This window comes from Marmota marmota, unplaced genomic scaffold, assembly GCF_001458135.2.
Source record: "Marmota marmota marmota unplaced genomic scaffold, marMar, whole genome shotgun sequence".
NCBI lineage: Eukaryota > Metazoa > Chordata > Mammalia > Rodentia > Sciuridae > Marmota > Marmota marmota.
The window spans coordinates 7,212,243-7,237,787 of NW_025999905.1; the positions used below are offsets into that span (position 1 = coordinate 7,212,243).

The 25,545-nt window shown below is 32.5% G+C and overlaps 1 protein-coding gene across 9 annotated transcripts in view; it reads right to left on the bottom strand.

The window, feature by feature from the left end:
- Dgkb (diacylglycerol kinase beta) overlaps positions 1 to 25,545 on the bottom strand; it is a 747,732-nt gene that overhangs the window by 520,310 nt on the left and 201,877 nt on the right. For 6 of the 9 annotated variants that reach the window (XM_048799633.1, XM_048799632.1, XM_048799634.1 and 3 more), the window contains exons 3-5: positions 16,963 to 17,039; positions 13,299 to 13,319; positions 1,176 to 1,329 (exon numbers count right to left, since the gene is read on the bottom strand). In XM_048799633.1, coding sequence (XP_048655590.1) covers positions 1,176 to 1,329; positions 13,299 to 13,319; positions 16,963 to 17,039 — 252 coding nt within the window. The remainder of the gene's footprint in view (positions 1 to 1,175; positions 1,330 to 13,298; positions 13,320 to 16,962; positions 17,040 to 25,545) is intronic. The other 3 variants (XM_048799637.1, XM_048799640.1, XM_048799638.1) reach the window with 1 other exon arrangement.

A 25,545-nucleotide genomic window follows, 5' to 3' on the forward strand; every position in this document is an offset into this window, starting at 1 on the left:
TCCACAATAATATTTAAGCCTTCAGAAAATCCCTTATATTGAAGAGTGAGAAATATTTCAATGCCTACATTTCTCTGTTGCCAGCTGAACTCCTACTGGGTCTTTAGGGTACACTAGATAGAGACGGAAGGCAGGAGGAAGGGGAAAGGGCAGGCTCCTGCTAGGCAGTCAGCTCTTCATCATTTCATCCCTACAACACATGGTTCCAGTGGCAGTAGTTTCTATTCTCCAGCTTAATGCCTTGCTAACAAGGGACAGGAGCTTTCTGTTACATGGTCCAACACAGACCACCATGATGCACCCTCATGAGAGCTCTGAGGTCCAGGGCTACAGACTCCTTCTTGAACTCCTGATCTATGAAAGTCAGCAAGGAAGAACCTGCTCCACAGCAGTCTTAGGGCTAGATCTTCCAGGCGATGCTCTCATCTCAGAACTATTTCCCGGATCAGGAGGTCCTTCCTCCATGCCTTTGGGTTTTGATTACTTTAACCTAGGGTCAGCACATGATTCTTACTGTTCTTACTATCTAAACATTGCGTCCTCCCTTTGCTTTTTCAATCCTCCACACCATTAAGACAATTTCTGATTTTGCATTCTTTTGTGTAATACAGTGAAATTTCCATTTTCCTAACTGGATGGAGATTGATACTGTTATCAACAAGAATTAATGTACTTCTACATCGCTAAAATACTACCCATAACAAGAGAGCCAACCACCTTTGTGTTAAAAAATAATAATTATCAGATATATAAATAAAAACCATATTCTGAGCTTACAAATCGAAAATTGTGAAAGTATACTGGTAATTATCATAATTGATTTTAAATATTATAAGTTTTCTAGACATACTGCTTTGAGATTATATTTTCAAATATACAGTTGTCTATATTTGGTCATTTAAAAATAATACTTTTCTAAACTTTATGTCTTAAAATTATTACCTCAACCTGGACTTGCAGGTCAAATGATAGATAATGATGGATTATATGTTCTCTAATGTTTAATTATTATTTGGAGACATTTTAAATGATTTACACAATCACAGTGTAGATTATAAATCCTGAAAAAAAGACAATTTTAATCAAATTGTCATTTCCCTTTTAATGAGAACTTGATACTAATTTAGCTTTTGAGATTTTAACTGAATAGACACTTTTAAAGTAAATAAACTTACCACCTGAAAGGAGAGCAGGCTTACTTTTAACCATTGGGCTAGAATGAGGAAACTTGTTGCTAAATGACATGAAAAGGTGTGCAGTGAAATCATCGGGAAGCTCGGCTTCCAGGAATGTCTTCATGAATAGCTTGAAACCTTCAAAATCTATGGTCTGAAAAACAATTTTTAAACATATATTTTAAGATCCAGCCAAAGGTTATGATTTAGTGCTATCTTCAAAATCATTAGTAGACATTACCTCCAACATTTGTTATATCCAGGTTTACAAAAGGAAAATACCAAGTTGAGAAATAGGTTGGCCAGTCCTACACTAACATTGGCAATGGGATATATGTCTCACCTGTAGTGGTGTAAGCAGGAAGAGAAGGAAATTTCCAGTTAGATGTTTCTATTTCCACAGTATCTGTATGACCTTAAAAATTTGCTCTCTGAAACTCAATTTTGTCCTCTACAAATTGGTGTTCTTATTCCTGTCCCACCAAGTGACAATGATTAGATCAGATGATGGTGTGAACAAGCCAATGCAGAGTCTTACAATCCCAACAGGCACACACAAGGAAAGGAGATCCTTATCTCCTTTTCTTGTTCATAATGGTGAGTACTGCTTTTGACAGTTGTCAAAAGTTGCTGACTTGTTCCAACTAAATACCGAGATCACTTGATACAATAGTACAAAACTTCATGCACAGACTTTCAAAGAAACATGATTCAAGATCATTACACACCCTTCTTCATTATAGAACTATGTTGATTAGAACTTAATTCAAAGAGCATTATTATGGCACTGAGTGTTACTGTGTCCACATGGTGAATGGTTACAGAAGCCACCTTCAACCTCAAGATAAACAGGAGCATTGCTCAAGAGTCATCAGAGAGCTTGCTTTCAGCTCCCAGCAGGAAACGGACCAGAGTCTGACTTCTGCTGGGGAAACTGGGAAAAAGCAGGTGGTACTCTGGGGACAAGGCATGTGAATGGTATTGTACTGCACTTGGCCAAAACCTCTGTGACTGAAGAAATTATGATGGGTATGTTTCCTGAGAAACAGATGTAGACAATGTAGAAGAGAAGGCCTGTGGAATTGTCTTGGGTCTTATTCATTTGAAAGGACTAGAAGACCTACAGAGAAAAGGCTGGAATAATGCCACATGGGTCAAAAGAAAGAGAATGTAACTGCAGATGGGCTTCATAGGGAGCCCTTTCAAGGGCCATTTTTTCTTACCCTGCTTAATGTACTGAGATAAAACTAAAAATAGGACAAAAACGAAATTTGGCAGGCTGATGCTTTTAATTTTGTTCAAACTCCTGGCAAGTGAGAATAAAATTAATTTTCTAAAGTGTTATTTCAGAATCTTAAAAGTCTATTTTTCCTGTATAAAAATATTAGAGGAAGGTGTTGAAATATGATCACCCACCACCTATTATTATCATTATCATTGTGTTATTATTATAATATTTTGAATAAACCCAAAATGGAATATAACAATCAGGGATATCATTAGAGAAAGTAGATTTTTTAAACCTGGATCATGTACTAATTAAGTATCATTTTTGTAACTTAATGTAATCTCAAGCAAAAAAAAAGTGAAACCAAAAACTTCACTTATTAATAGTTCCAAGGCTCTGCCTACACCTCAATCTGACATTTTCAGTTTAGTTTAGTTTTGTTTTGCTTATTCATTTTCACAAATAAGACATTTATATTGGTGGCTGTAAAAAGACTTCATCTTCTTTCATATTAAATAAATCTCCACAACCACCACAAAATATTGTGAAATCTGCTAGTAAAGTGAATTACATAACTAAAATCTATGAATAATATAAATATATGAAGAATAGCCTTAGGAAGTAGTTTTTTCAAAGAGCAATTTAACAAAATGAATGCAGTCAACATTTCACAATACAAAGATGAGGCCCACTTCCAGGCCACTGTATTCAACCTAAATTTTGAGAAGGGGCACTTACTCTCACTAATAGCATTCCTTAGAGATTAACAATTACAGGGGGAAAAAAATACATTCAACCAGATGAGTGACCAACATTGGTAGATGATCTTCAACATGTATGATGACCTTTGGGGAACTGAGAGTTGATTTAATTGCAAAGTTAAAAGGAAGTTTGTGGAATAAAAATACTTACAGGCATAGTGGTTAAAAGCAAGATTAATCATGGTAGCACTTCCTTTTCTGCCCTGCATCTTCTGTGGTCCCCATTTTGTTTACAACATAACAAGTGACAAGGACTACGGTATTGCAAGTCAGATTACCTGGGTTTATTATTGGATCCAGTATTGGCTGTATGACTGTGGAAAATGTATTTAATCTCTCTATGCCTTAATTTCTTCATCTATTAAATGTAAATAACAGTACCTACCTCTTAGCTTGTTGGAATAATTAGATTATTTACTATTTTTTAAAGCATCATAATGATATCTGGCACACACTAAATATTATAAGTAGTAAAACAAAAATAAACAATATTTGTGAACAGAATCATCAGTATTAATGTTCAGAATTCCAAATAATATTGAAAAATACACTTAAAATTTATATACATGTTTTCATATGCATTTAATAAGCCATTACATGGTTCACTGTTTTCATTGTTGGTTAGAAAACTAATAATAAAATCCGAACTTCCAGAAGGTGCAAAGGAGTGGAAATTGCCAAAAGTGTTTTCTCTGGGTCTCCTTTTAGATTGCAACTATATTTGAAACAGTTATTTCAAGCTTAGAGTTTAGCTTGGTGACAGAGGAAAACAAAACCCACAAACAAACAAAAACAAAAGCAAAAGAAAGGACTTCAGAATAAAACAATTCTATTTCAGAACCCAATACTTTCAGTTGCCCTGAGTGATATGGAGCAAGGGCAAGAAATTTATTTGCTTTTTTGAAGAAAACACCTGCCAAATCTCAATTGTGTGCTCTTTACTCAGCCTTATGTACCCAAGAAGAATCACGGTTAAATGGTAACCATGATTTAATGATGAAAACTAGAACAATGTCCCACCAAGAGAGGAAACAAGCTGAAATACCTAGCATTCCTCCTCTTGAACAATATATTCCTCCTCAGCCCTCTTCCCCCCCCCCCTTTTTTTTTAGTACTCACGAAATGTTTCTGAGCTTTCCCTAGTATCCTAGCCCTGCCTTGCTCAATAAGCAAAAAATTCAGTTTAGTTTTATTTCTGGAAGCTCTAAGCCTTAATTTCCTCTATATAAATTCATATATGAGATCAGCAGTTCAGGGTTGTTGTCTAAATGTAATAAAAATTGGTGTAAAGTGTTTAACATACCCTCAAGTACATAATATATAAAATAAATAAATATTAAAAAGAACAAATAAAAGGAAACACTGTCTTGAGGTTAGATGGATGTTCTTTATTATCTTAACTTGCCTTTTTATTGTTTTTAAAAACTAAAATTCACTGTGTCTTCTCAAATGAAAACCTCAGGTTTTGTGTGGCCTTAAATTATTTTCCAATAACTATTCTGTTATTATGCAACACTAATTTAAAAAACTGCTTTTAGAAGGCAGGAATTTAAAAATAGATACTATGCTGGTTTTTTTTTTTTTTTAAACCTATCACCGTGTAAGCCCAGCTACTCAGGAGTTTGAGGCAGGAGGATCACATGTTTGAGGCTAGACTGGGAAATTCAGAGCCTTTCTAAAAATAAAATATAAAAAGAAGTGGGATGGAACTCAGTAGAGCATTCCTGGGTTCAAATCCCATTACCCCCTAGCCTCCACAAAAGAAAGAAAGGGGATAGAAAGGAAAAAGCCTACTACAGAAAAGCAAAGATTAAATATTTCCTTAGTTCTTAGTGACTTCTAAGAGATTGCTGAAAGGGTACTGACGATGTTAATTGTTTCTTCAACTTTTTTTCTGTGTTCTTGGGAGTAGAACTTTCTGTTGTGTTTTCTAATATACATGGCTTAAAATGCTGCAAAACCCAAGGTTCATAGCCCTGTAATAGCTGACTCAGTGTTTCTAATTCATTGAGAAATTGGTTCTTCAATGTTCATCCTGAGAAATCACCCTTTTTCTTTTTTCATTTGTAAAAGATATTTTAATATCTCCTAAAATTCTACACTGTTTAAATTATTAGACATTTTTTATATGATTGATGTCTTCATACATTTTTTTTTATCTTAGTAGAAATTTTCCAAATTTAGGTATCAGAGTTTCTACTCCTGCCTTTACAATTGATTATTTAATAGTGTGGCCTTTAAATAGAATGAAATCACTTATAGACATATCAGCAGAAACATTAATGAGAAAAAGTGGATGAGACTTAATTGAGTGTTCAAAAAATCTTATTGAGGACTGGGGATAAAGCTTAGTTGGTAGAGTGCTTGCCTCGCATACACAAGGCCCTGGGTTCAATCTCCAGTACCACGAAAGTAAGTAAGTAAGTAAATAAATAAATAAATAAAAATAAAAAATCAAATTGAATGTAAGCTCCTACAAATACAGGCACAATCTACTTCAATGTAAGCACCTACAAATACAAGCACAATGTTTAAAATTTTGAAAACTTTTTCTTTTTTGTTCTTAAGGAGCAGCCACAGACTATTCAGAGAGATAACAGAGAATCTGTGACAAATGCAGACTGAGGGTGCTGCTCAGATGTTGCTGCCAATTTGGCATAAATTCAAACACATTTCTATATGCTTTTCATTATTATATTTGACCATCTGGATCCTTTGTTTTTAAATCCCCTTTAATACTAAGGAAATAACACTGGTATTCATTTGAATGTATTTGAAGTGAATGAAAATAAATGTAATTTTATCATTAATTTCCTCTGGCAGTTTTGGGTTGGGAATTTTCTCATGTTCAGCAAATGATCATTGATCACCCACTCTGTACCAAGCATCTTAAAAAAGTGTTATTGAAACACACACAAAAAAATCCTTCCCATCAGGGAGCTTATCTTCTAATTAAGGGAATAAAAAAAACAACAACAAAATGTGCTAGATGCACCATATTGGATGGTATTAACTGCTATAGAAACAATAAAGAAAGAAAAGATATTTGGGGAGATATGGTTGCAGTTTTAAACCAAATAAGCTGTTTCTTGAATAAAGATATAAAGATGATGATGGAGAAAACTTATAGAAAGACAAAACAGTTAATGCAAAGATCCTGAGCTGTAAGGATGTTCCTGTGTTAGTGCAATTTATTCAGGATCTATGAGAAGAGTAAGAGACTGGAACAGGAGGGAGGGAGAACTCCAAAAAGAGGAGCCAAGGAAAGGATTTTTGGTGACAAGTGGACTGGGGAAAATCATGTAGAATTTTCAATCATCAAAGGACAGTTACAGTTAACATAGAGTGGGAGGAACACACCGGAAGGTTTTTAGCAGAAAACCACAGGATTTGACTCAATTTAACAGAATCCTATGAACATAAAACTCATGTTTATATAAGACAGAAGATAGTCCCTGTAAAGCTTTTTACATTTTTCTAACAAATGCTTTTGTGTTTTAAAAGACATGTAATAATTAATTAATAAAATGACTTTTTTGAGCTATTAGAGATGAAGTAAACATCTAAACCACAGCCAAGGAAAGACTTTCCCTCATCTATTTATGAGTGCTGATTGTAAGTCTAAATGTATAAGGTACTATGTTAGCTACTGGGCAAAATAACACTGACAAAATGAGTCAGTTAATGATTTAAATTATTAAGGGGTTTTCTTTCATCCTTTCCATTTCAACTTTGCTTTCTAATGTATATCATTAACTAATTATGTTAAATTGAAAATTGATGGGAAGACCATTAAGCCAAAGTATAGATATTAAATATGCAAGATGGCTAATTTTCTGAAATTTCAAGCACATATTTTTGATATTAATATACTTTCAGAAAAAAATGGTATTTTAAAATATTCCATTTCTTATGGTTTTCTTGGATTGTGATTCTATTGTTCCTTAATTTAAATTTCAGAGAATTCCTTGATAATTCCCTAAAGACTGTCACGTAGCAACTTTTTTTGAAAAGAAATAATGAACAGTGTAAAAACCTTCAATATTAATTTTAAAATTTGTCCACCAGAGGCTTATAATCCATAAGACTGTACATTGCCTACAACCAACCTTGCCTAAGCCTAGCCTTTATTAAGGATCAGTAAAGAGAAGATGAAAAAATGCATATTTTTAGTAAAAGATCATACATGGCAAAAAAAAAAAAAAACCCAAAGAGAGCTAATGATGCTCCAAGTTATTTTAGTGATTACAAAATACTAATTATGGATTGGAAGAATTTTAATGAGAATATTTTAATGTGGTTTCCAGCATTCATTGTAATTTACTCAACTAACTTGTGTACTCCAGCTGTAAACAATACCTCTTAACCTGATGAGATGGTGCCTTGTCTATTTTTCAACACTATCACAAGTACAGGATTGAGTATTAACAAAACATACATATAAATACATACACATTTTCTCTTTGAAAAATTAAACCCATTAAGATATCATGAATACGCATATACATGCATATTTCCAATGAATTATGTCAGTTTTTTATTACTCCTTTACTTGAGTGTTTACTTATAAAGAATATTTCCTAAAGCTATACTCTGGGTGTTGACACATGCCAGCAGAATTGCATGTGCAACTCCTCTTCCCTGCTGGACTGTCAGTCCCAATCCTACTCTACATCAAAAATTATCATGCCAAATAGGCCAATGCCAAAAAAACAAAGGCCTAATGTTCTCTCTGATACGTGAATGCTAACACCCAACAAAGGGGAAAGGAAGAATAGAAGTAAAGTGTATTAGAGAAAGGGAAAAGGGCAGGGAGTGGGGAGAGGAATAGGAAAGACAGTAGAATGAATTGGACATAACTTTCCTATGTTCATATATGAATACACCACCAGTGAAACCACATCATGTACAACTGCAAGAATGGGATCCTAATTAGCGTAAGCTATACTCCATGTACATTTAATATGTCAAAATACACTCTACTGTCATGCACATCTAAAAGAATTAAAAAAAAATACATGAAACCACCACTCAGTGATCAACAACATAGTATCTTTTAAACTGTAGGTCCTCATTATTTTTTGTGAAGTATAGACACTAGGATGGCAAAAATGGTGAAATTACACTAAATTATATCTTCATAGGCAACCTAGATAGATATAAACTTGCCTAGGTGCAATGATAAAAATTTTGAAAAGTAGAATGAATACAAAAATTTCTCAGCTGGGATATATTCTTTCACCTCATGAATTTCAAACAACATTATTTCAAAGTATAATGGATTGTAGTCATATATTTACTACCGTAACATAATAAATTAAAACAAAACCAGTAAGGACAGTGTGACCAAGGGTTTCAAATACATCCTATTTCAAAAATTCTGTTCTTTTGAATCCATCAATGCCCAAATCTTCCAGGATTAGCACTGGGAGAAATATCAAGTTGAGAAGGATAATAAAACCAGGAAACACTCTGTCAACATCTAAAAGTGAGGGATTAAGATTTTACAACTAGGTCAGGGAATTTACTATTTTTAGGACTTGAGAATCTCCTGAATTGAAACATTTTGTCAGCAACTTATAAAGTGGATTTACTAGTTTGACACTCTTGGGTAGCAAAGACCATTCTGAGCATTTCTGTTTCTCTCACAGAACCATATTCAGTATCTAGTATATATTAAACATGCCACAGTCAGTGCATTTGGGATGCAGTACAATAGTTTCTTTATTTTTCAAGTTTTTTTTTTTCTCTCTGTATATTTATGTCTCAATGATGGGTGTTTTTATTCTGTTTTCCTTCTCAAAGTCTCCACTCTTTCCTTTTAATCTTTATGGTCAATGATCTCTTCCATTATCCTTAAATGGAAAGATGATATTAGAAATTTGATTAAAATGCCAGTTACATATAATGGAAACACTAAGTGTGGCAATGCTTTAGGAACAGAGCCAAATATGTTGTATGCATGCTATAATTTAATAATCAGATACTATTATTACTCCTATTTAAGACAATTTGAGGTTCAGAAAATTTCTTTAAATAGCCCAATACCCACAGCTTCTAATTATCATCAAAGACCTAAATATTACTAACTTTAATGCCCATGTTAACAAAACATATACATAAGTACATACACATTTTCTCTTTGAAAAATGAACCCCTAACCTGTAGGTGAACAAGTACAATTTTGTAGAAATATTTTGCAATATTCATACATAGTACATTACATTCTGTAGTTGATTTTTAAGTTAGGTGCACTGATCAGTATCAATAAGCCTACCACTTTAGAAGAAGAGCTAGTCACACAAAAATGTATAAAAATAAAATGTAATGGTATAACACTCTTGTCAGTTGCCCAGTTTTGAAAACAATTGTCACTTTTTCTGCAACCTTTGATTAAAATTGTAACGTATTACCTACATCTGAAACACGTTTTAAATCTGTCCCTGACTTTCATTATAATCTGCATTGCCACCTCGGTTGTTTTTACTTTATTGCTTTGGATAGCTCATCTTCTTTTCCACTGAAGTCTATTTTACACATCATCTTTGAAGGTATTTTTCTAAGAGAAAATTTTAACTTGTTAATCTTAAAGTTATTAATTATGATTTCCTTTACCTATTTTAAAAACCTTAAAATTATTAGACATTCTAAGACATTCTACCCAAATATCTAGATTAATTTACCATCAGTGCTCTTCTGCTCAAAAAAACTACTGCTGGTGATTAAAAAAAAATCAGAGACAAAACCCTAAAAATAAACTTCTTGTTTGGCTGGGTACCCTTTGTTCTACTTCTCCTTGGAAAAAAGCAGAGAGGTCACCTCAAGATAAGATACCAGCATCACTGTATTCTATAATCTGGTATTTAACTCCTATTTAATAAATGTTATTAAGAAAATGAAGGACAAATGAATTTATACAGTATCTAAAATTCACACTTAAATTTGTTCTATTAAACTAAAGAGAGAAACAATTTACTTTCCAAATCCATTTACATTTATTCCATAATCTCACTTTTGAGAAAATAACTGAATAGAATTGGCTTAATTGTACCTTATGTACTCTAAATAATTACATACATTTTATTTTTTGTATGATTATTATATCAGTTTGTGGTAGAAATAAATCAATTTTGACAGCTATCACCTAGCAGTCAAATCATTAATACAAGTTCTCAATGTAGAAAAGATGTAGCAGATGGTTCATTCTCAAATTCTGTTTTCATAAATAGATGATAGTGTATCTTCATAAACATTGAAGTTTGAGTAAAACTGCAAGAAGCTATTCAAGGTGATTTGTTTAATTATGTTATAACTAATTAAGGTAAGAAATATAGATGTAAATAACTTCTTAAATTGTTGAACATGATTTCATTCTATGCTAGAACAATTTTCTGAGTATCAGGGCATAAAAAGTCAAGCCCACATATTGAAAGGCGAAGTACTGTAGATTCCATGAATAATCAATAGATGGTCAATATCAGGTTAATAACACAGACTTTTAGTTGGCAGTTTATTTTTGTGTCTTGTAGTTTGCCTTCAAAACTGTGTCTCCTCTGTAGGTTTGATGAGAAGGGGAAAGTCACAAACATGACACTAATGGTAGTAGAAATGCTGGTAGAAAAAGATGTCATTTCTGGTTCAATACAGTTGTGAGAGATGGAGCAAATATCACAGCATGATAGTGCTTACACTGTGACAGCATTCAGGGTTGAGGCCAGCTTGGCAGTGGAAACAAATATTGTGTCATGTCCCCTCCCTACCACATGATAGAAAGAAATAATATACCCGTTATACTTCCTCATGTTTGCACAAAAAAGGTGAGTGTCTAAAAAAAATTAAGGATGCAAGGTTGGTTGGTGTTATAATCTCAGATGTTCTAGCTAAATTTCTCATTTGGTACATGATCCAGAATTTTTGGATAAAATCATGTTGGTCACTAATGTGTGACCTATGGTGTCAGTGTCTCTAAATGCTAATGGGACACATACTCTGAGTCACTCACAGAGCTGATTATTTCACATACACTTTAGAGTTAAAATCTTTTAACAATGTAGTTCAGCTGCTACCCTCTGTATTTTATAGGTGAACAAGGCTTCCTAAGGTTGGGATTTATACTCAGTTCAGCCAGACTCTTAAGACAACATTTTCTATTATATTTTCCTTATGCTTTCTTTTCTTTTTCTTTTTTTAAGAGAGAGAGAGAGAGAATGAAAATGAATTTTTTAAAAATATTTTAATTTTTAGTTTTCTGCGGACACAACATCTTTGTTTATGTGGTGCTGAGGGTGGAACCCGGGCCACACACATGCCAGGCAAGAGCACTACTGCTTGAGCCACATCCCCAGCCCCTCCTTATGCTTTCTTTAATGGAAAACATTGGATATGGTTTAGTAATTTTCATTTACAAAAGGATTTCTGTATTATTGTTAATAACAATATCAATGTCAATATGTTTTATAAAGACAATTAAAATATTACACTTGAGCTGGGGGTATAGTTCAGTGGTACAGTATATTAAAAAACTAAATATTACATTAGTTAGCAGCACTTCAATATGTAGGTTCTAAATTCTCAGCTTTTTTATTAAGGGATCACAGCAACTTACTTGTCTGAATGCAAAACATACAGACATTAACAGAAACAACAATGCACAATATCAAGTGCAAAGATGAGGGAAGCCCAGGGAGATTTGAACCCTAACACAGCCTTAGGCCAAAGACCAACTACTGATGGGAAAACACCACATGCAGAGAACACTGGTACCTCAAAGACACAGGTAGAGCAATAGCACAGGTAACATTCTCATTTGTGTGTGTGTGTGTGTGTGTGTGTGGTGCTGGGGATTGAACTCAGGGCCTTGTGCATGCAAAGCAAGTACTCTACCAGCTGAGCTATATCCCCAGCTTGCTTTTCAATATTTTTTAACCTTTTGGTTCCCCTCAGCTTTGCCTGGTCTTTTTATTCTGCAAGAGATTTCTTGGCTACTAAAGAACAGCAAATGGAACAAAGGACAAACAAGGAGAAGAAAAGCAGAAACTCATGCTGTCCAGGACTGGTGTCTAAATCCACCAAGACAACTCTGATATATCGATTATATTTTACATGCAGGGCATGAAATCACTGTGCTTATTGTTACAGAAAGCATCAGAATACTTGAGAACAAAAAACAGCTTTTATGTATCCAGTATTGCCCAAGAGAAACAATATTATAGTTTTAGACAACTCATGCATTTTAGTAAGAAAATATGCCTAAGTTGGTAAAAAATATATCTATATGTGTATACATGTATGTGTATCTATATGTGTATACATGTATCACATAAATCTATATATGTATACATGTATCACTATATATATATGTATATATATACATACATGTATCACATATATCTATATGTGTATACATGTATCTATATCTATATCTATATCTATCTATCTATATCTATATCTATATATCTATAATATATCTATATCTATCTATATCTATATCTATATCTATATAGATATAGATAGATAGATAGATAGAATTATCTAAATAGAGCACCCAATAATGTGTTGTAATTCTATACATTCAACTGAACTAGTGACCTATAACTTCCCTGGAAGAAAGTAATAGAAACAACAGACTGTTTACCCTTTTTCCCAGGAGGACAAAATTAACAGCTTTGTGAAAGTTATGTTTCACACAGAGAATCAAACATAAAATTGTAGACAAAACAAAACAAAAAGACCTTATCATTTTATTTTGAAAGCAATTTTTAAATCTTCCATTTTAAATTAATAAATTGAGACTTTCATTGAATAAGCTAATTCATCAGTCTCACTTGTCTGGGTGAAATTAGAAAATTAAATTCCAGAGTATACAAAACTGAAGTCCATACTCTAGATGTTTTTTTTTGTTTTGTTTTTTTTTTAATTCTATTAAGATAGCTATTCCTCCATTTAAGACACTATTTTGAAAAAAAAATTCTGTTATACCTGACCTCAATTATAAATTTATGAGTATTATAGCTAATATAATACTATGTAAACCTTATTGATTCAGAAGTATAGTTCAGTGGTATTGGGTGAGAAATTCATAGGTCATATCAGAATAAAAGAAGAAAGATTGTAATAGAAAAGAAAATGTCTTACTTGGTTAAGAATGTCTTGTTTCTGTGCATGCAAGGAAAGAAAGAATACATGTGTTAATGTAAGATAATTTATACTCATTATCTCATGTCTCTGATAATTATATTAAAAGTTCAAGTTGATAGATGGGTTTTAAAACATATCCTAGGCCTATGGATCTCAAAATATGATTTTTGACAGCATCAGCACCATAAACTGGAAAAGTGATAGAAATACAAATTCAGCAGCCCCCACCCCAGAAACACCAAATCAGAAACTGGTGGAAGCAGAGAGACAAGTAACATTTCATGTTTTAATAAGCCCCCACATAATTTTGATGTACACTTGAATTTGAGAACCATTGACTAGATCAGTATTTGAATAAGCAAACAATTTGAACTGACATGAGACAAATATAATGAATAACACATACAGTATGATGAAAGTCATTGAAAGTGGATAATGAAAATATGAGCTTGCAAAAAATGTATTAGATAATGAATACTTATTCTCCATTCTTCATGTTTCCTTTTATTAGCATAACATGCCAATCTTTTCTTCATGCTTCTAAAGATTATATGTATTATTTCCATACATTGACAATTTCTTTGCATTTTTTAGATATCAATAGAACAATTTGGAATTGATTTTAAAATCCAAGACCAAAACAAAAAATTATGTGGAATTCTAATGATTCTACTACTCTCATCAGATAATTTACACGTCCTCACAGTGTTTTATAGAAAATCTTTTTGCTAAGACTAGGTCTCTGCTACAAACTAGTTGTAATCATACTCTTAACTTCATATTATTTATATAATATTAGGTAAAGACCAGTAGGAGCAACCTCTTACCTTACCAGTCACAGGTCAGCAATAATTATGTGTCTGTGATATGCCGCACTTATTATAAAAGCAATAACATCCACTACCTTCCCCTTCCCCTATTCTTCGTAGGAATCAGGGCCTTTCTGCTTTCTATGGCTTAGTCAATGGAGGAGGAAATCTTAAGAAAGGGCATCAGCCTTAAACTGGGTCTCTGAATAGTAGTTTTAATTGTGGTTGTTGTCATCCATCTAACTAGTTAATCTTTGAAACATCATTTTACTTTTTAAAAAATATTGTTTTTATTTAAAGACCTTACAAACTTATGAAATTAGATATGTCAGGTCTTTTAAAGACCTTTATTCAAAGAATATTTAAGGTCATTGTTTGGATATCTGCTACTGATTTCTTCAAAGGACAAAAGAATTAAAAATAAATCATTGTGCATATTAAACATAATATTTCTACTCAACTAAAATAGGCTTAAGAAGTTCATAACTTCTTCGGATCAAGTTTTCATATACAACTTTTAAAAGTCAGTAATGCAAGCAAATTATAAACGAAGGAATGCATATACTCCTTTAGCAGCTTTACTTTGTATTGGGAGATGCAATTTAAGGGACATTCTGTTTATTCTCTTCACAAATGTATTTAATATGGATGATATGTCATATCTATTTTAGGAAACAAGGGATTAATTATTTATTCTAAAGTCAGCCTTGATTAATCACTTCTCTTGTATTATTGAGCCATCAATAAGAGTCATTCATGCCAAACAACTTTGGTCTCAACTTTGCTCAAGACAGAGTGACGATTTCACCTATGAATTAACAGTAGAAATTCTTTCATTCTACTAGAGTAACTTTTCATAAACTCTATAAGGACATATTAAAAATAACTATGGGCGTTAGTATTTTCATTCTCAATAGAGGACATTCCTAATTATTTCCTATTGGCTTTTATAAAATACATAACTTCTTTCTTAAAAACTCACAATACTTTAAAATTTTCACCTGAAGGAAAAATTTCTATCAATATTCAGATCAAAGAGTGGTTTCACCCTTAATTTAGAATTGCTGTTGGGTCATAATGAGATCCAGCTTTTTGTTTATCCACTCTCCATTATTTTAATAATGCATTTCTACAGATCTGTGCTTTTACAGAGAGGTATTATATGATTGAAGTCTGACATCATATGTGTGTCTAGCAAAGAACCTAGAAATTACCACAATAAATCCAGTATATAGTGAATGACAGTCCTCATGAAATAGATAATATTAGCAAGACTACATCTTGGGAATTGTTTAAATAAGAAATCACTGAGGTAAAAAGTCTATGATAGCTTGCAGCTATCTTTAGGGAGAAAAATAAGTTTTAATCTATGTATAGAGTAGATAAATATGCATGTTTTCAGGTAATATGGTGATTGTTAATATTAATGACATTTTTTCATTTATAGAAATTTAGTGTAGTTGACATCTCTAATTTCCACACTCTGCTTTCTTGGACTTTGAGATTTTCAATTCTACAAATTAAGCCATTAATATTATTTTTCTCACACTACAGCTTCTAGGAAAATAAATTGTGAGGGAAATGCAGACCAGACGTTTGTTTTGTTCCTGATAGAGGAAAACAGGAATAGTTTAAAAATTGCCTTTATTTTCCCCACCTTTTTACCATTAAACATAATAATTTTATGTTTTAAAAAGAAAATAAATCTTAGACTAAATAGATATAAAAAATTATCATACTTAGAGAGAATAAGCAAACGTGACATGAAAAACAGCTATGAGAAATAATTGATAGGGATTTATAAAACAATAGGAATATTTGAAGGTTAGAATCTAGAGATTAGACAGGAATACTTAAAATCAAGTTCTAAATATTCCAGAGAAGAATAAGATTGAAAGACAACCAGGGACTGTGTTCTTGTAATCATGGAAATGCAAAAAAAAAAAAAAAATGACAACAAAAGAGATATCACATCTTTGTCTGTAAACAAATCTATCTGGATGGTACATTTAGGTAAAATTGTGTTTTGCTAAGAGCAGTCTATTTTTATTCCCATAAAACCCAAATATCACTCGGTGAAACCTCAAATGAACTAATGGTAATACTGACACTCAAAATGTAACACTTCTTAACTAATATTAAAGGAAAGACTTTTTAACAAATGATTAGGAAAGGGAAGGCATTCATTCCAATATGGCATACGAAAATAATTAGTTATATTAGTTAGTTAAAAAAGAGGACTTCAGGAATTCAAACCATACTAGTAATAGGTTAAGCACAAGATTGGAGGAAGAAATTACTTTCCTTTAGTACAAGCTGGCTCCTTAAAATGACAAAGTGATTATGTACATCACAATATCTTTGAGGAAATAATTTCCTGAATGGGACAACTCTCATGCCCCACACTAATGCCCATATTGGTTGAAATGTGTAGGTTATAGAGTGAGAATCAAGCACCCTCTCTCCACTATCTGATCTGATTTCTTGACATCTAAAAAAAAAAAAAAAAACTAACACTATTTAAATGATCTAACTTTTCAAGCATATAATGTAGAAATACAATATCATTAGTAAATTTTGAATGAAAAACATGCTATATTTATGATACCTTCAGAAAAGCATTTTGTTATGAATATTTTTAATGTGTGGTATATGGTAATGATTTATGGGATGTGATATATACATGTATGTGTATATATGTATACATATACATAATATATGTGTGTTTATGCACGTAGGCATATAATATATATATGCCTACACACTATACATATTTTCAAGAACTTTGAATGAAGAAATACCCACTTCTAACCATAAATATTAAACTAATATAAAGAAAAAAGAAGTTTTACCCCTTCAGGATTATACTTTGCAAGCACGCCATTACCATGGAATTCTTCAAGAACATCCTTTAATTTCTTTGTAGAATCTACAAAAAATAAAAAAAAAACCACATAAATTGTTTAATATGTCTACTATGGTCACATAGTACAGGCCAGAATAAAAGATACAAAATGTAAATAATCATCAACAGAAATGAATTTAAAAATCATCATGTAAAATGTAAAATTTTTTGAAATGCCATTTATTTGGAAAAAATAATGACAAAAAAGAACAGAAATAAGTATATTCTACCAAGTATATTGCTTAAGAACAGGGCCACTGACTCTATATTATATGAATTAATGAGCAAATAAGTGAATAGGTAATATGTTCTCTTCATTTATTTCCATAGCATAAAATATAAATAAATGAAATACACAGTTCAAAAATAAAAAAGAGAACATAGTCATTCCTTGTCAAACTTTACAATTTATTTTCAAATATCACTGCATTAACTAACAACAACATTGTTAAGGTTTTGTCATATTAGGTGTTGAGATTAATAGCAAAATAGTGTCCTAAACTAAAACAAATACTCTTTGAATTAATATTTTTAATATTTTACTATTTTATTAGACTGAATGTACTATTATATATTCAGTGTACTAAAACAATGCTCTCATAGAAATATAATTTTTGATTAAGCATCTCAGATATACGGTGCATTTAAGTTAGTTAGAAACAGTAGATAACAAGTATAAGTTATCTAAATATTCAATCAAGTTTAAATAATAGTAAATGAGTAATCTTGAAATAAAGTGTAGGAATTATGTAGATTCGTTTACAGAAGGTGGCAGGAGTAATTGTATCCTAGCAGTTGAGTATAATTCTTTCTGACTTTGCCTAAAACTCAGTATTTTTTTTTTTTTTGGTAGTGTGCATTAAACTTGGGGGAACTTGACTACAGAGTCACATCCCCAGACCTGTTTTGTATTTTACTTAGAGAGATAGTCTCATTGAGTTGTTTAGTTCCTGAGTGCTTGCTGAGGTTGTCTTTGAACTCACAATCCCTCTTTCTCCGCCTCCTGAGCCACTGGGATTACAGGTGTGCTTGTCAAATATCTCAGTGATATTTGACCTGCATAAAATATTTCCCAGTTCCAAAAAACCTCATTTTTCAAATAAGCTTTTGAAATACCTATTAGAAAATCCACTCTTGATGGGTGTCCATCAAATGTATCATGCCTGTATTTTGTGAACTCTATTTTCACTTGGAATGTACAGTTTTCTTCCTTTATATTTTAAATCATGTGTGTTTGTACGTTTGTGTGAGTTATTTTTAATTGAGATAAAATTTATATAACATAAAATTCACTGCTTCAACTATTATAAATATGCAATTCTTACATTTTCAGTACATGCTCAATGCTATACAACCATCACCAATTGTCTGATTCCAGAATATTTTCATTTCCCTGAAAAGAAAGCCCATAGTTATTAACCATAACTCCCCATTTTTCCTTTCTTTCCGGTCCTCGATTACCACTAATCAATTTTATTTGTATATCAATTTACCTATTCTGGACATTTAATGTAAACAGAATATAGTTTCCTATATTTTTCATTTTTAGTACCTATTGTGATAGCACTTTTTGATCTGTCATCAGAGTTAATTTTCTCTCATGTCACTTACTAGACTGTAGGTTACCCTAGAACAGAAAACACATATTTACATTTTTACACAACTTCAACTTTATGACAAAGCTGAAACAACAGAATTGTAATAAATATTTGGATTGAGTTGAAGATGTAGCTCAATGACAAGGCTGGGTTTTAATTCCTGGCACCACCATAAAAATAAAGTGGGATTAATTTAATAAGAACCCTTCCCAAACTACAACAAATTATGGTAATTGTGTTGACATGGTTCTTGTCGAAACTTACATTACTGCAGAGATGAAATTATGTATTCAAAGGAAAGATGAAGCTGATCCCTTATTCCCAAATCCCTCTCATGGGTAATAAGGTAGTATTCTAAGGCAAAGGACCCTTTTACACCTTCTTGCTTAAAAGTAGATACAGAATCTTCTATGCATACCAACAGAGACATAAATTTATAGTAATATACACAATCTGCAATGTCATATTCCAATAAACTATTTTAACTATATTGTAGCTCCATAATAAATGAAAGGGGAAGAAAAGTTTTTGGTTTCTTATAGACAGGCCCCAACAAAATTTTTGGAGACACTGCCTAAAGCTGGTCTTTTCATTTCAGGTTTCCATAAGAGTAAAAAGACATTTGTATGTAACTGCCCCAGAAAGGGTAAAAGTTCTAAAAATTATTCATGTTGTATTTTACTGATTTATAAGTCATAGTTTATATTGTACTATTTCCAGTACAGAGAACATGAACTAAATTAAGAGCCACAAATCTTGATATATGTGACTGTTATTTCCACAAACTGAGGCTCAATTATGAACTTGGACTAAACAATTTAAGAAAAGTATTTCATATTCAGTTGACTTACTATGAATTCAACTTCTTCCTTTTCTAATACTCAAGTTCCAGAACCAATTTTTTTTAGGGGGGCAGATACCAGGGATTGCAGTCAGGGTCACTCAACCACTGAGCTACATTTACAGCCCTATTTTGTATTTTATTTAGAGGCAGGATCTCACTGAGTTGCCTAGCACCTTGGTTTTGCTGAGGCTGGATTTGAACTTGCGATCCCCCTGCCCCAACCTCCTGAGCCACTGGGATTACAGGCGTGCACCACTGCACCCAGATAGTTCCAATATCTTGATACAAACTTACCTAGGATCTAATTTCCACTTCACAAATGTATTTTGTAATTATTTTGTTCTTCTGTTCTTGTCTCAATAACCTTTCTTGGGCCTAGTCTCTCCAAGATTGAGGCCTTGACTTGTCTTGCTAATCATCTGCAGATTGGGGTTTTGGTACAGGAATACCCAAGGGACCTAGATATCCATAATCTTTGAACAGCATTCTTGTATGTAAACTGCCTGCATATCTGCTTTGATTCTCAATTTTATCAGCTTGTGAATTTCCTACTTTTGTACTTTACCTACCTTCATGAGAGAACTCATAGTATCTTACTTTGTAATTTCACTAATTTTTCAATTTCTTCCTACATTTTTGAATCTGCTATCTCTGGATCATGTTTTGTGAAAAACAGTTTCAGGGCACTGAAGAAGAGAAAGGATTCTATCTAGGACTGACTTACTCTATAGGACCAGACAGATACTAAGGAAGTAACATCTGGATGAAAAGTCTATAGGTAAGACATGGTGTTAGTCACATTGCAGTTAATATCAGCGCTCCATATGAAAGAGCACAATGACAGATTTTGGACTCAGGAACACTGAGAAATCCAGGCAGATAGCCAGCCAGGCAAGGCAGCTGTGAGCTAGGGGATCAATTCACAGTTCATACATATCTATAATGGGATAAAGATCTGGTGATCAGGAAGATAGGCAAATGAAGTGTGAGGCAGCAAGTGTTGGGCAGTCAGGTTCAACAGCTGTTTAATCTTTGGGATATGGAATTAGGATGGATGTTCAGCACAGAACATTGAATCTTGTAGAAATCAAAGAGGGTTTATCAATTTTATTTATTTTTTCAAAGGACCATCTTCGGGTTTTGTCAATTTTTTCAATTGTTCTTTTGTTTCAATTTCATCTCTGATTTTAATTATTTACTCTCCTCTACTGCTTTTGATATTGATTTGTTCTTCTTTTCTAGGGCTTTGAGATGTAATGTTAGGTCATTTAATTGTTGACTTTTTCTTTTAAGGAATGAACTCCAAGCAATAAACTTTCCTCTTAGATAGCCTCTTTAACAAATGGTGCTGGGAAAAGTGCAAATCCATATGCAGCAAAATGAAATTAAGCCCCCATGCACAAAACTCAACTCAAAGTGGATCAAGGACCTAGGAATTAAACCGGAGACCCTGTGCCTAATGGAAGAAAAATAGGCCCAAGTATTCATCATGTCAGTTTAGGCCCCGAATTCCTTAATAAGACTCTTATAGCACAAGAAATAAAATCAAGAATCAATAAATGGGATGGATTCAAACTAAAAATCTTCTTCTAAGCAAAAGAAACAATCAGTGAGGTGAATAGAGAGCCTACAGAATGGGAGCAAATTTTTATCAAATGCACAACAGATAGAGCACTAATCTCTAGGGTATATAAAGAACTCAAAAATCTTAACACCAAACCCACAAATAACCCAATCAATAAATGGACCAAGGACTGAACATACACTACTCAGAAGATGATATAAAATCAATCAACAAATATATAAAAAAAATGTTCAACATCTTTAGCAATTAGAGAAATTCAAATTGAAACTACTCTAAGATTTTATCTCATTCCAGTCAGAATGGAAGCTATTAAGAATACATAAAACAATAAGTGTTGGTGAGGATGTGGGGAGAAAGGCACACTCATACATTGTTGGTGGAACTGCAAATTGGTGCAGCCAATATGGAAAACAGTATAGAGATTTCTTAGAAAACTTGGAATGGAAGCACCATTTGACCTAACTATTCCACTCCTCAGTCTATACCCAAAGGACTTAAAAACAGAATACTGCAATGATGCAGCCACATCAATGTTCATAGCAACACATTCACAATAGCTAAATTGTGGAGCCAACCTAGATGCCCTTCAGTAGATGAATGGATAAAGAAAATGTGGTGTATATACACAATAGAATACTACTCAGCAATAAAAGAGAATAAAATCACTGCATTTGTAGGTAAATGGACGAATTGGAGAATATTATGCTAAGTGAAGTAAGCCAATTGCAAAAACCAAATGCCAAATGTTTTCTCTGATATGTGGATGCTGATCCATAAGGGGATGGGGGGAACATGGGCAGAATGGAGGAATTTTAGATAGGTCAAAGGAGAGGGAAGAGGAGGATGTGTGGGTAAGAAAGACAGTGGAATGAGATGGACATCATTACCCTAAGTACATGTATGAAGAGATGAATGGTATGACTCTACTTTGTGTACAATCAGAGATATGAAAAATGTGTTCTATGTGTGTAATATGAATTATAATGCATTCTGCTGTCATGTATGACAAATTAGAATAAAAAAATTCAAAAAAAGATCATTGTAATGTTTTGAGTAACTAATAAAAAAAAATTAAAAATAAATCAAAGGGGGGTCATGAATTACAGCAATTCTGAGACACAGGGATAATTTCAGAGGTGCCTACACTTGACTTGTGGGGCAAAGGACTTGGAGAACAACAGTGGATGCCGCAGTCCGGCTGCAGCAAAATAACCGGGGGGTGATGAACAACTTGTGTATGTTGATACAGCAGGAGTGGAAGCCGTTTATTGTAGGACAGGAGCGGTATTTATACATTCCACACAGCTTATCTTAATTAGCATAAACTAGATACATCAGTCAACCAATAAGGAATCTCCACACTTAATGGCTCGCTGGTGTTACTTCACAAACCACTCCCTCTGGCATTTTGCCAGGCACAATCCAGACTTGTTTACAGACTCTTAACATTTCTCTGGCAAAATGCCAGGCGCCATCCTGACTTGTTTACAGACTCTAACAAGTGGATACCAATTGCAACCATGACAGAAGCACATAAACCTTCCCAGGAAGTAATTTAATATTAATAACCACAATAGAAGATTGTGCTTAATTGGGGTTATTCTTTCCATTATTAACAGAATCACTTAAGAACTAAGGTAATACCAAGTCTCAAAGTAGGACTCTTTCTACTTGGGAAACTCCCTTACAAAGTGCTTGGAGATAGAGAGCAGCTGATAAAAGTATATTTGCCTCTTACAACTTGTCTCCCCAGCACCTGCATTGCTATATGAATACTTCCCAGTACTGGGAATGTACTGGGAATTTCTCTCATATTGACTCAGTCACATAATAAAAAATGGATGAGAATTAAACTAGCTGTTTAAGGAATGAATATTAAATTATTATGTAGTTTTGCAAATTCTAAATTGTACATAATTTTAAGGAAAATCAAATTTCCTTTCCATAAGCCTGAAATAAAAATAAATTAATAAGGGCATTTGGCACTGTATACCCAATGGGTCCTAAACCCTGCTACATTAAAACAAACAAACAAAAAAACAAAATACAAAGTTTTTAGTTTATCTCACATCTCTTTAGGCATTGTGACATCTTGCATGAACTTTTTATAATTTCACTGACTTTTTATTACAAAAAACTTCAACAAGTACTTATCAGGTTAATCTCAAAGGCCACATGGAGTAATGAAGCAATGTAAAATCAGATAGATTTGGATTTGAATCTTGGCTGTAGAATTCTTGGCTGAATGTACTGGGCATAGTTTCTAACTTGTCTGTGTCTCAGTTTTCTAATACTTAAAATTTGAATAATATTATGAATTTTGCAATACTGTATCTAGCAAGGTGCCAGTGCCTAATAAATTCCTGTTCCTTTCATACAACTTCAGCCATCCTTCAATAGTTCCATATTTGCCTGCAAATTTAAGTATAAACCCTTCCTATTGGAATCATAGGTATGTATAAATACAATGAAACACTCAAATTAATAAAATATTTTCTATCCTTCCAAATTTGCACATCAATATCCAGCCATTCAATTCCCAAGGCATCCCCTGAGTTCAGAGTTCTTTCTGTGTTCATGATATTACATTTGGCCAGGATTCCCTTCAATGTCATATGAAGTTCAAATATAATGTGTCCTATACTTGACCTGCCAGCCTGTCCACCCTACTTCTCAGGACTTCCTTCAGTCACTGTAGGTAGTAGCTGCCTCTCTCTGAAACTCCTCATAAAAGCTCTTAGAATCTACATCTATTAGTGATAGCTTGCATATGTAGTATTTTAGTTTGCAAAAGTGTTTATTTTCATTTCAAAATCACAATGAATTTACCTTTTTCCCACTTAACATAAGATCATTATCTATTAAGAGTCACACAACTAAAATCAGCTGAAAAAATTTGAAGACGTGATTACTTTTATATATATAAACAAACTTATTCTCTTTCTTTGAAAAAAATAAATGTTTCCAATTCAACCAAGGAACCAAGTTAGGAGTTTATAACTTATTACTTTAGTTAATGAATTTTATTACTTATTTTTACAGTACATAGACATATTTGACTTCTATTTACTGTCTTACATTAATGGGTAAAGAATATATCTTCAGTATATACAAAAATATAAGAGAAAGCAAAAGAATCATATGGATACTTTCTAAATTAAAATATTTTACCATGTTTACATTTTTGCTTGGGTTATGTTTTTATTTGACAATTATAGAATTTATATTGATAATAATAGAATTTATATATAAATATATAAGTTATTTCTTTTGAAAATTTCAACATACATGTAAATTTTACATAATTATTATTTTATATAATTACTATTAGTATGTATTATGAATAAAAAACATAAAATTTTTATGCTTCATTATTAGGGGAAAACACAGAAAAGCAAAGGCCTATGATACAGAATTAAAAATTGTTCTTCAAGCCAGCCTCAACGCAAGGCACTAAGCAACTCAATAAGACCCTGTCTCTAAATAAAATACAAAAAAAAAATTGTTCTGCAAACAACATATCCTCATTATGCCTCATAAGAAAACCTGTTTCTGTTTGTTCCCAAGTAAATATATTTTAAAAGCTTAGGCCATTATTTTTACTACCTAAATGTTAGTGATAGTGCTATGAGAATACCAGGACATATTCCATGGTTAAAAAGACTACCTAACATATAATGTGCATTTGCTATTTGTACAAAATATTTGTGAAGGCTAACTATAGATTCATAATTTAGCCCTTTAGTCATCAAAGTAGACAGTTTCATGGTTCCCAGTTTCAGTAAGGTTGGGTGAATTGTGAAATAGAAATGATAACAATGTTATCTTCATTGTGCTTTTTCTGAGATTAGTATCTGGTACATAGTAAATAGCAAATAACTATAATCCCTTATCATCATCTGGGCTATCAGACTCACAGTGACCTCTGGGATTGCTTTATTCCATAACCTTAATTTAAGGTTACTCTCCATCCTCTTTATTAAAAAAATTCTATAAATACTTTAAACTCCCATTTTTTTGGAGCCAAAACCAAGAATATAATTTAAACTCTTTTAAAGTTATATTTAACATACTAATTTAAAATTTTTGTTATGCAAAATTCAGTTCGTTGGCAATGGAAATAAATGTAGTCATTATATGTGCTAAATCAAAACATTTAATGAAATGCAATTATGAGTTACAATTCTGAATCTGCACATTATTTCAAAATTTTAAACCCATGCTAGTTCATAAGATGACAATTTTATTTAGTTTTTTTAAAGTCCTTATGTGGGTTGCAAAGAACTGAGAAACCATTCTGGCAACAATACTGTATTCTCTGATCACAATGGTAATAACATCCTCTTTTAGAACAATATAAAATTACTGAAGTTTCCAACTATTTTCTGAACATAAAATTTTTTAGTTCTTTGTACATTTACAAACAATCTTAATATCAGGCAATGTTTTAAAAGCAAAGTCTGTTTATCTTTCAAGCATTCAGATTTTAAAGGATAAGTTGCT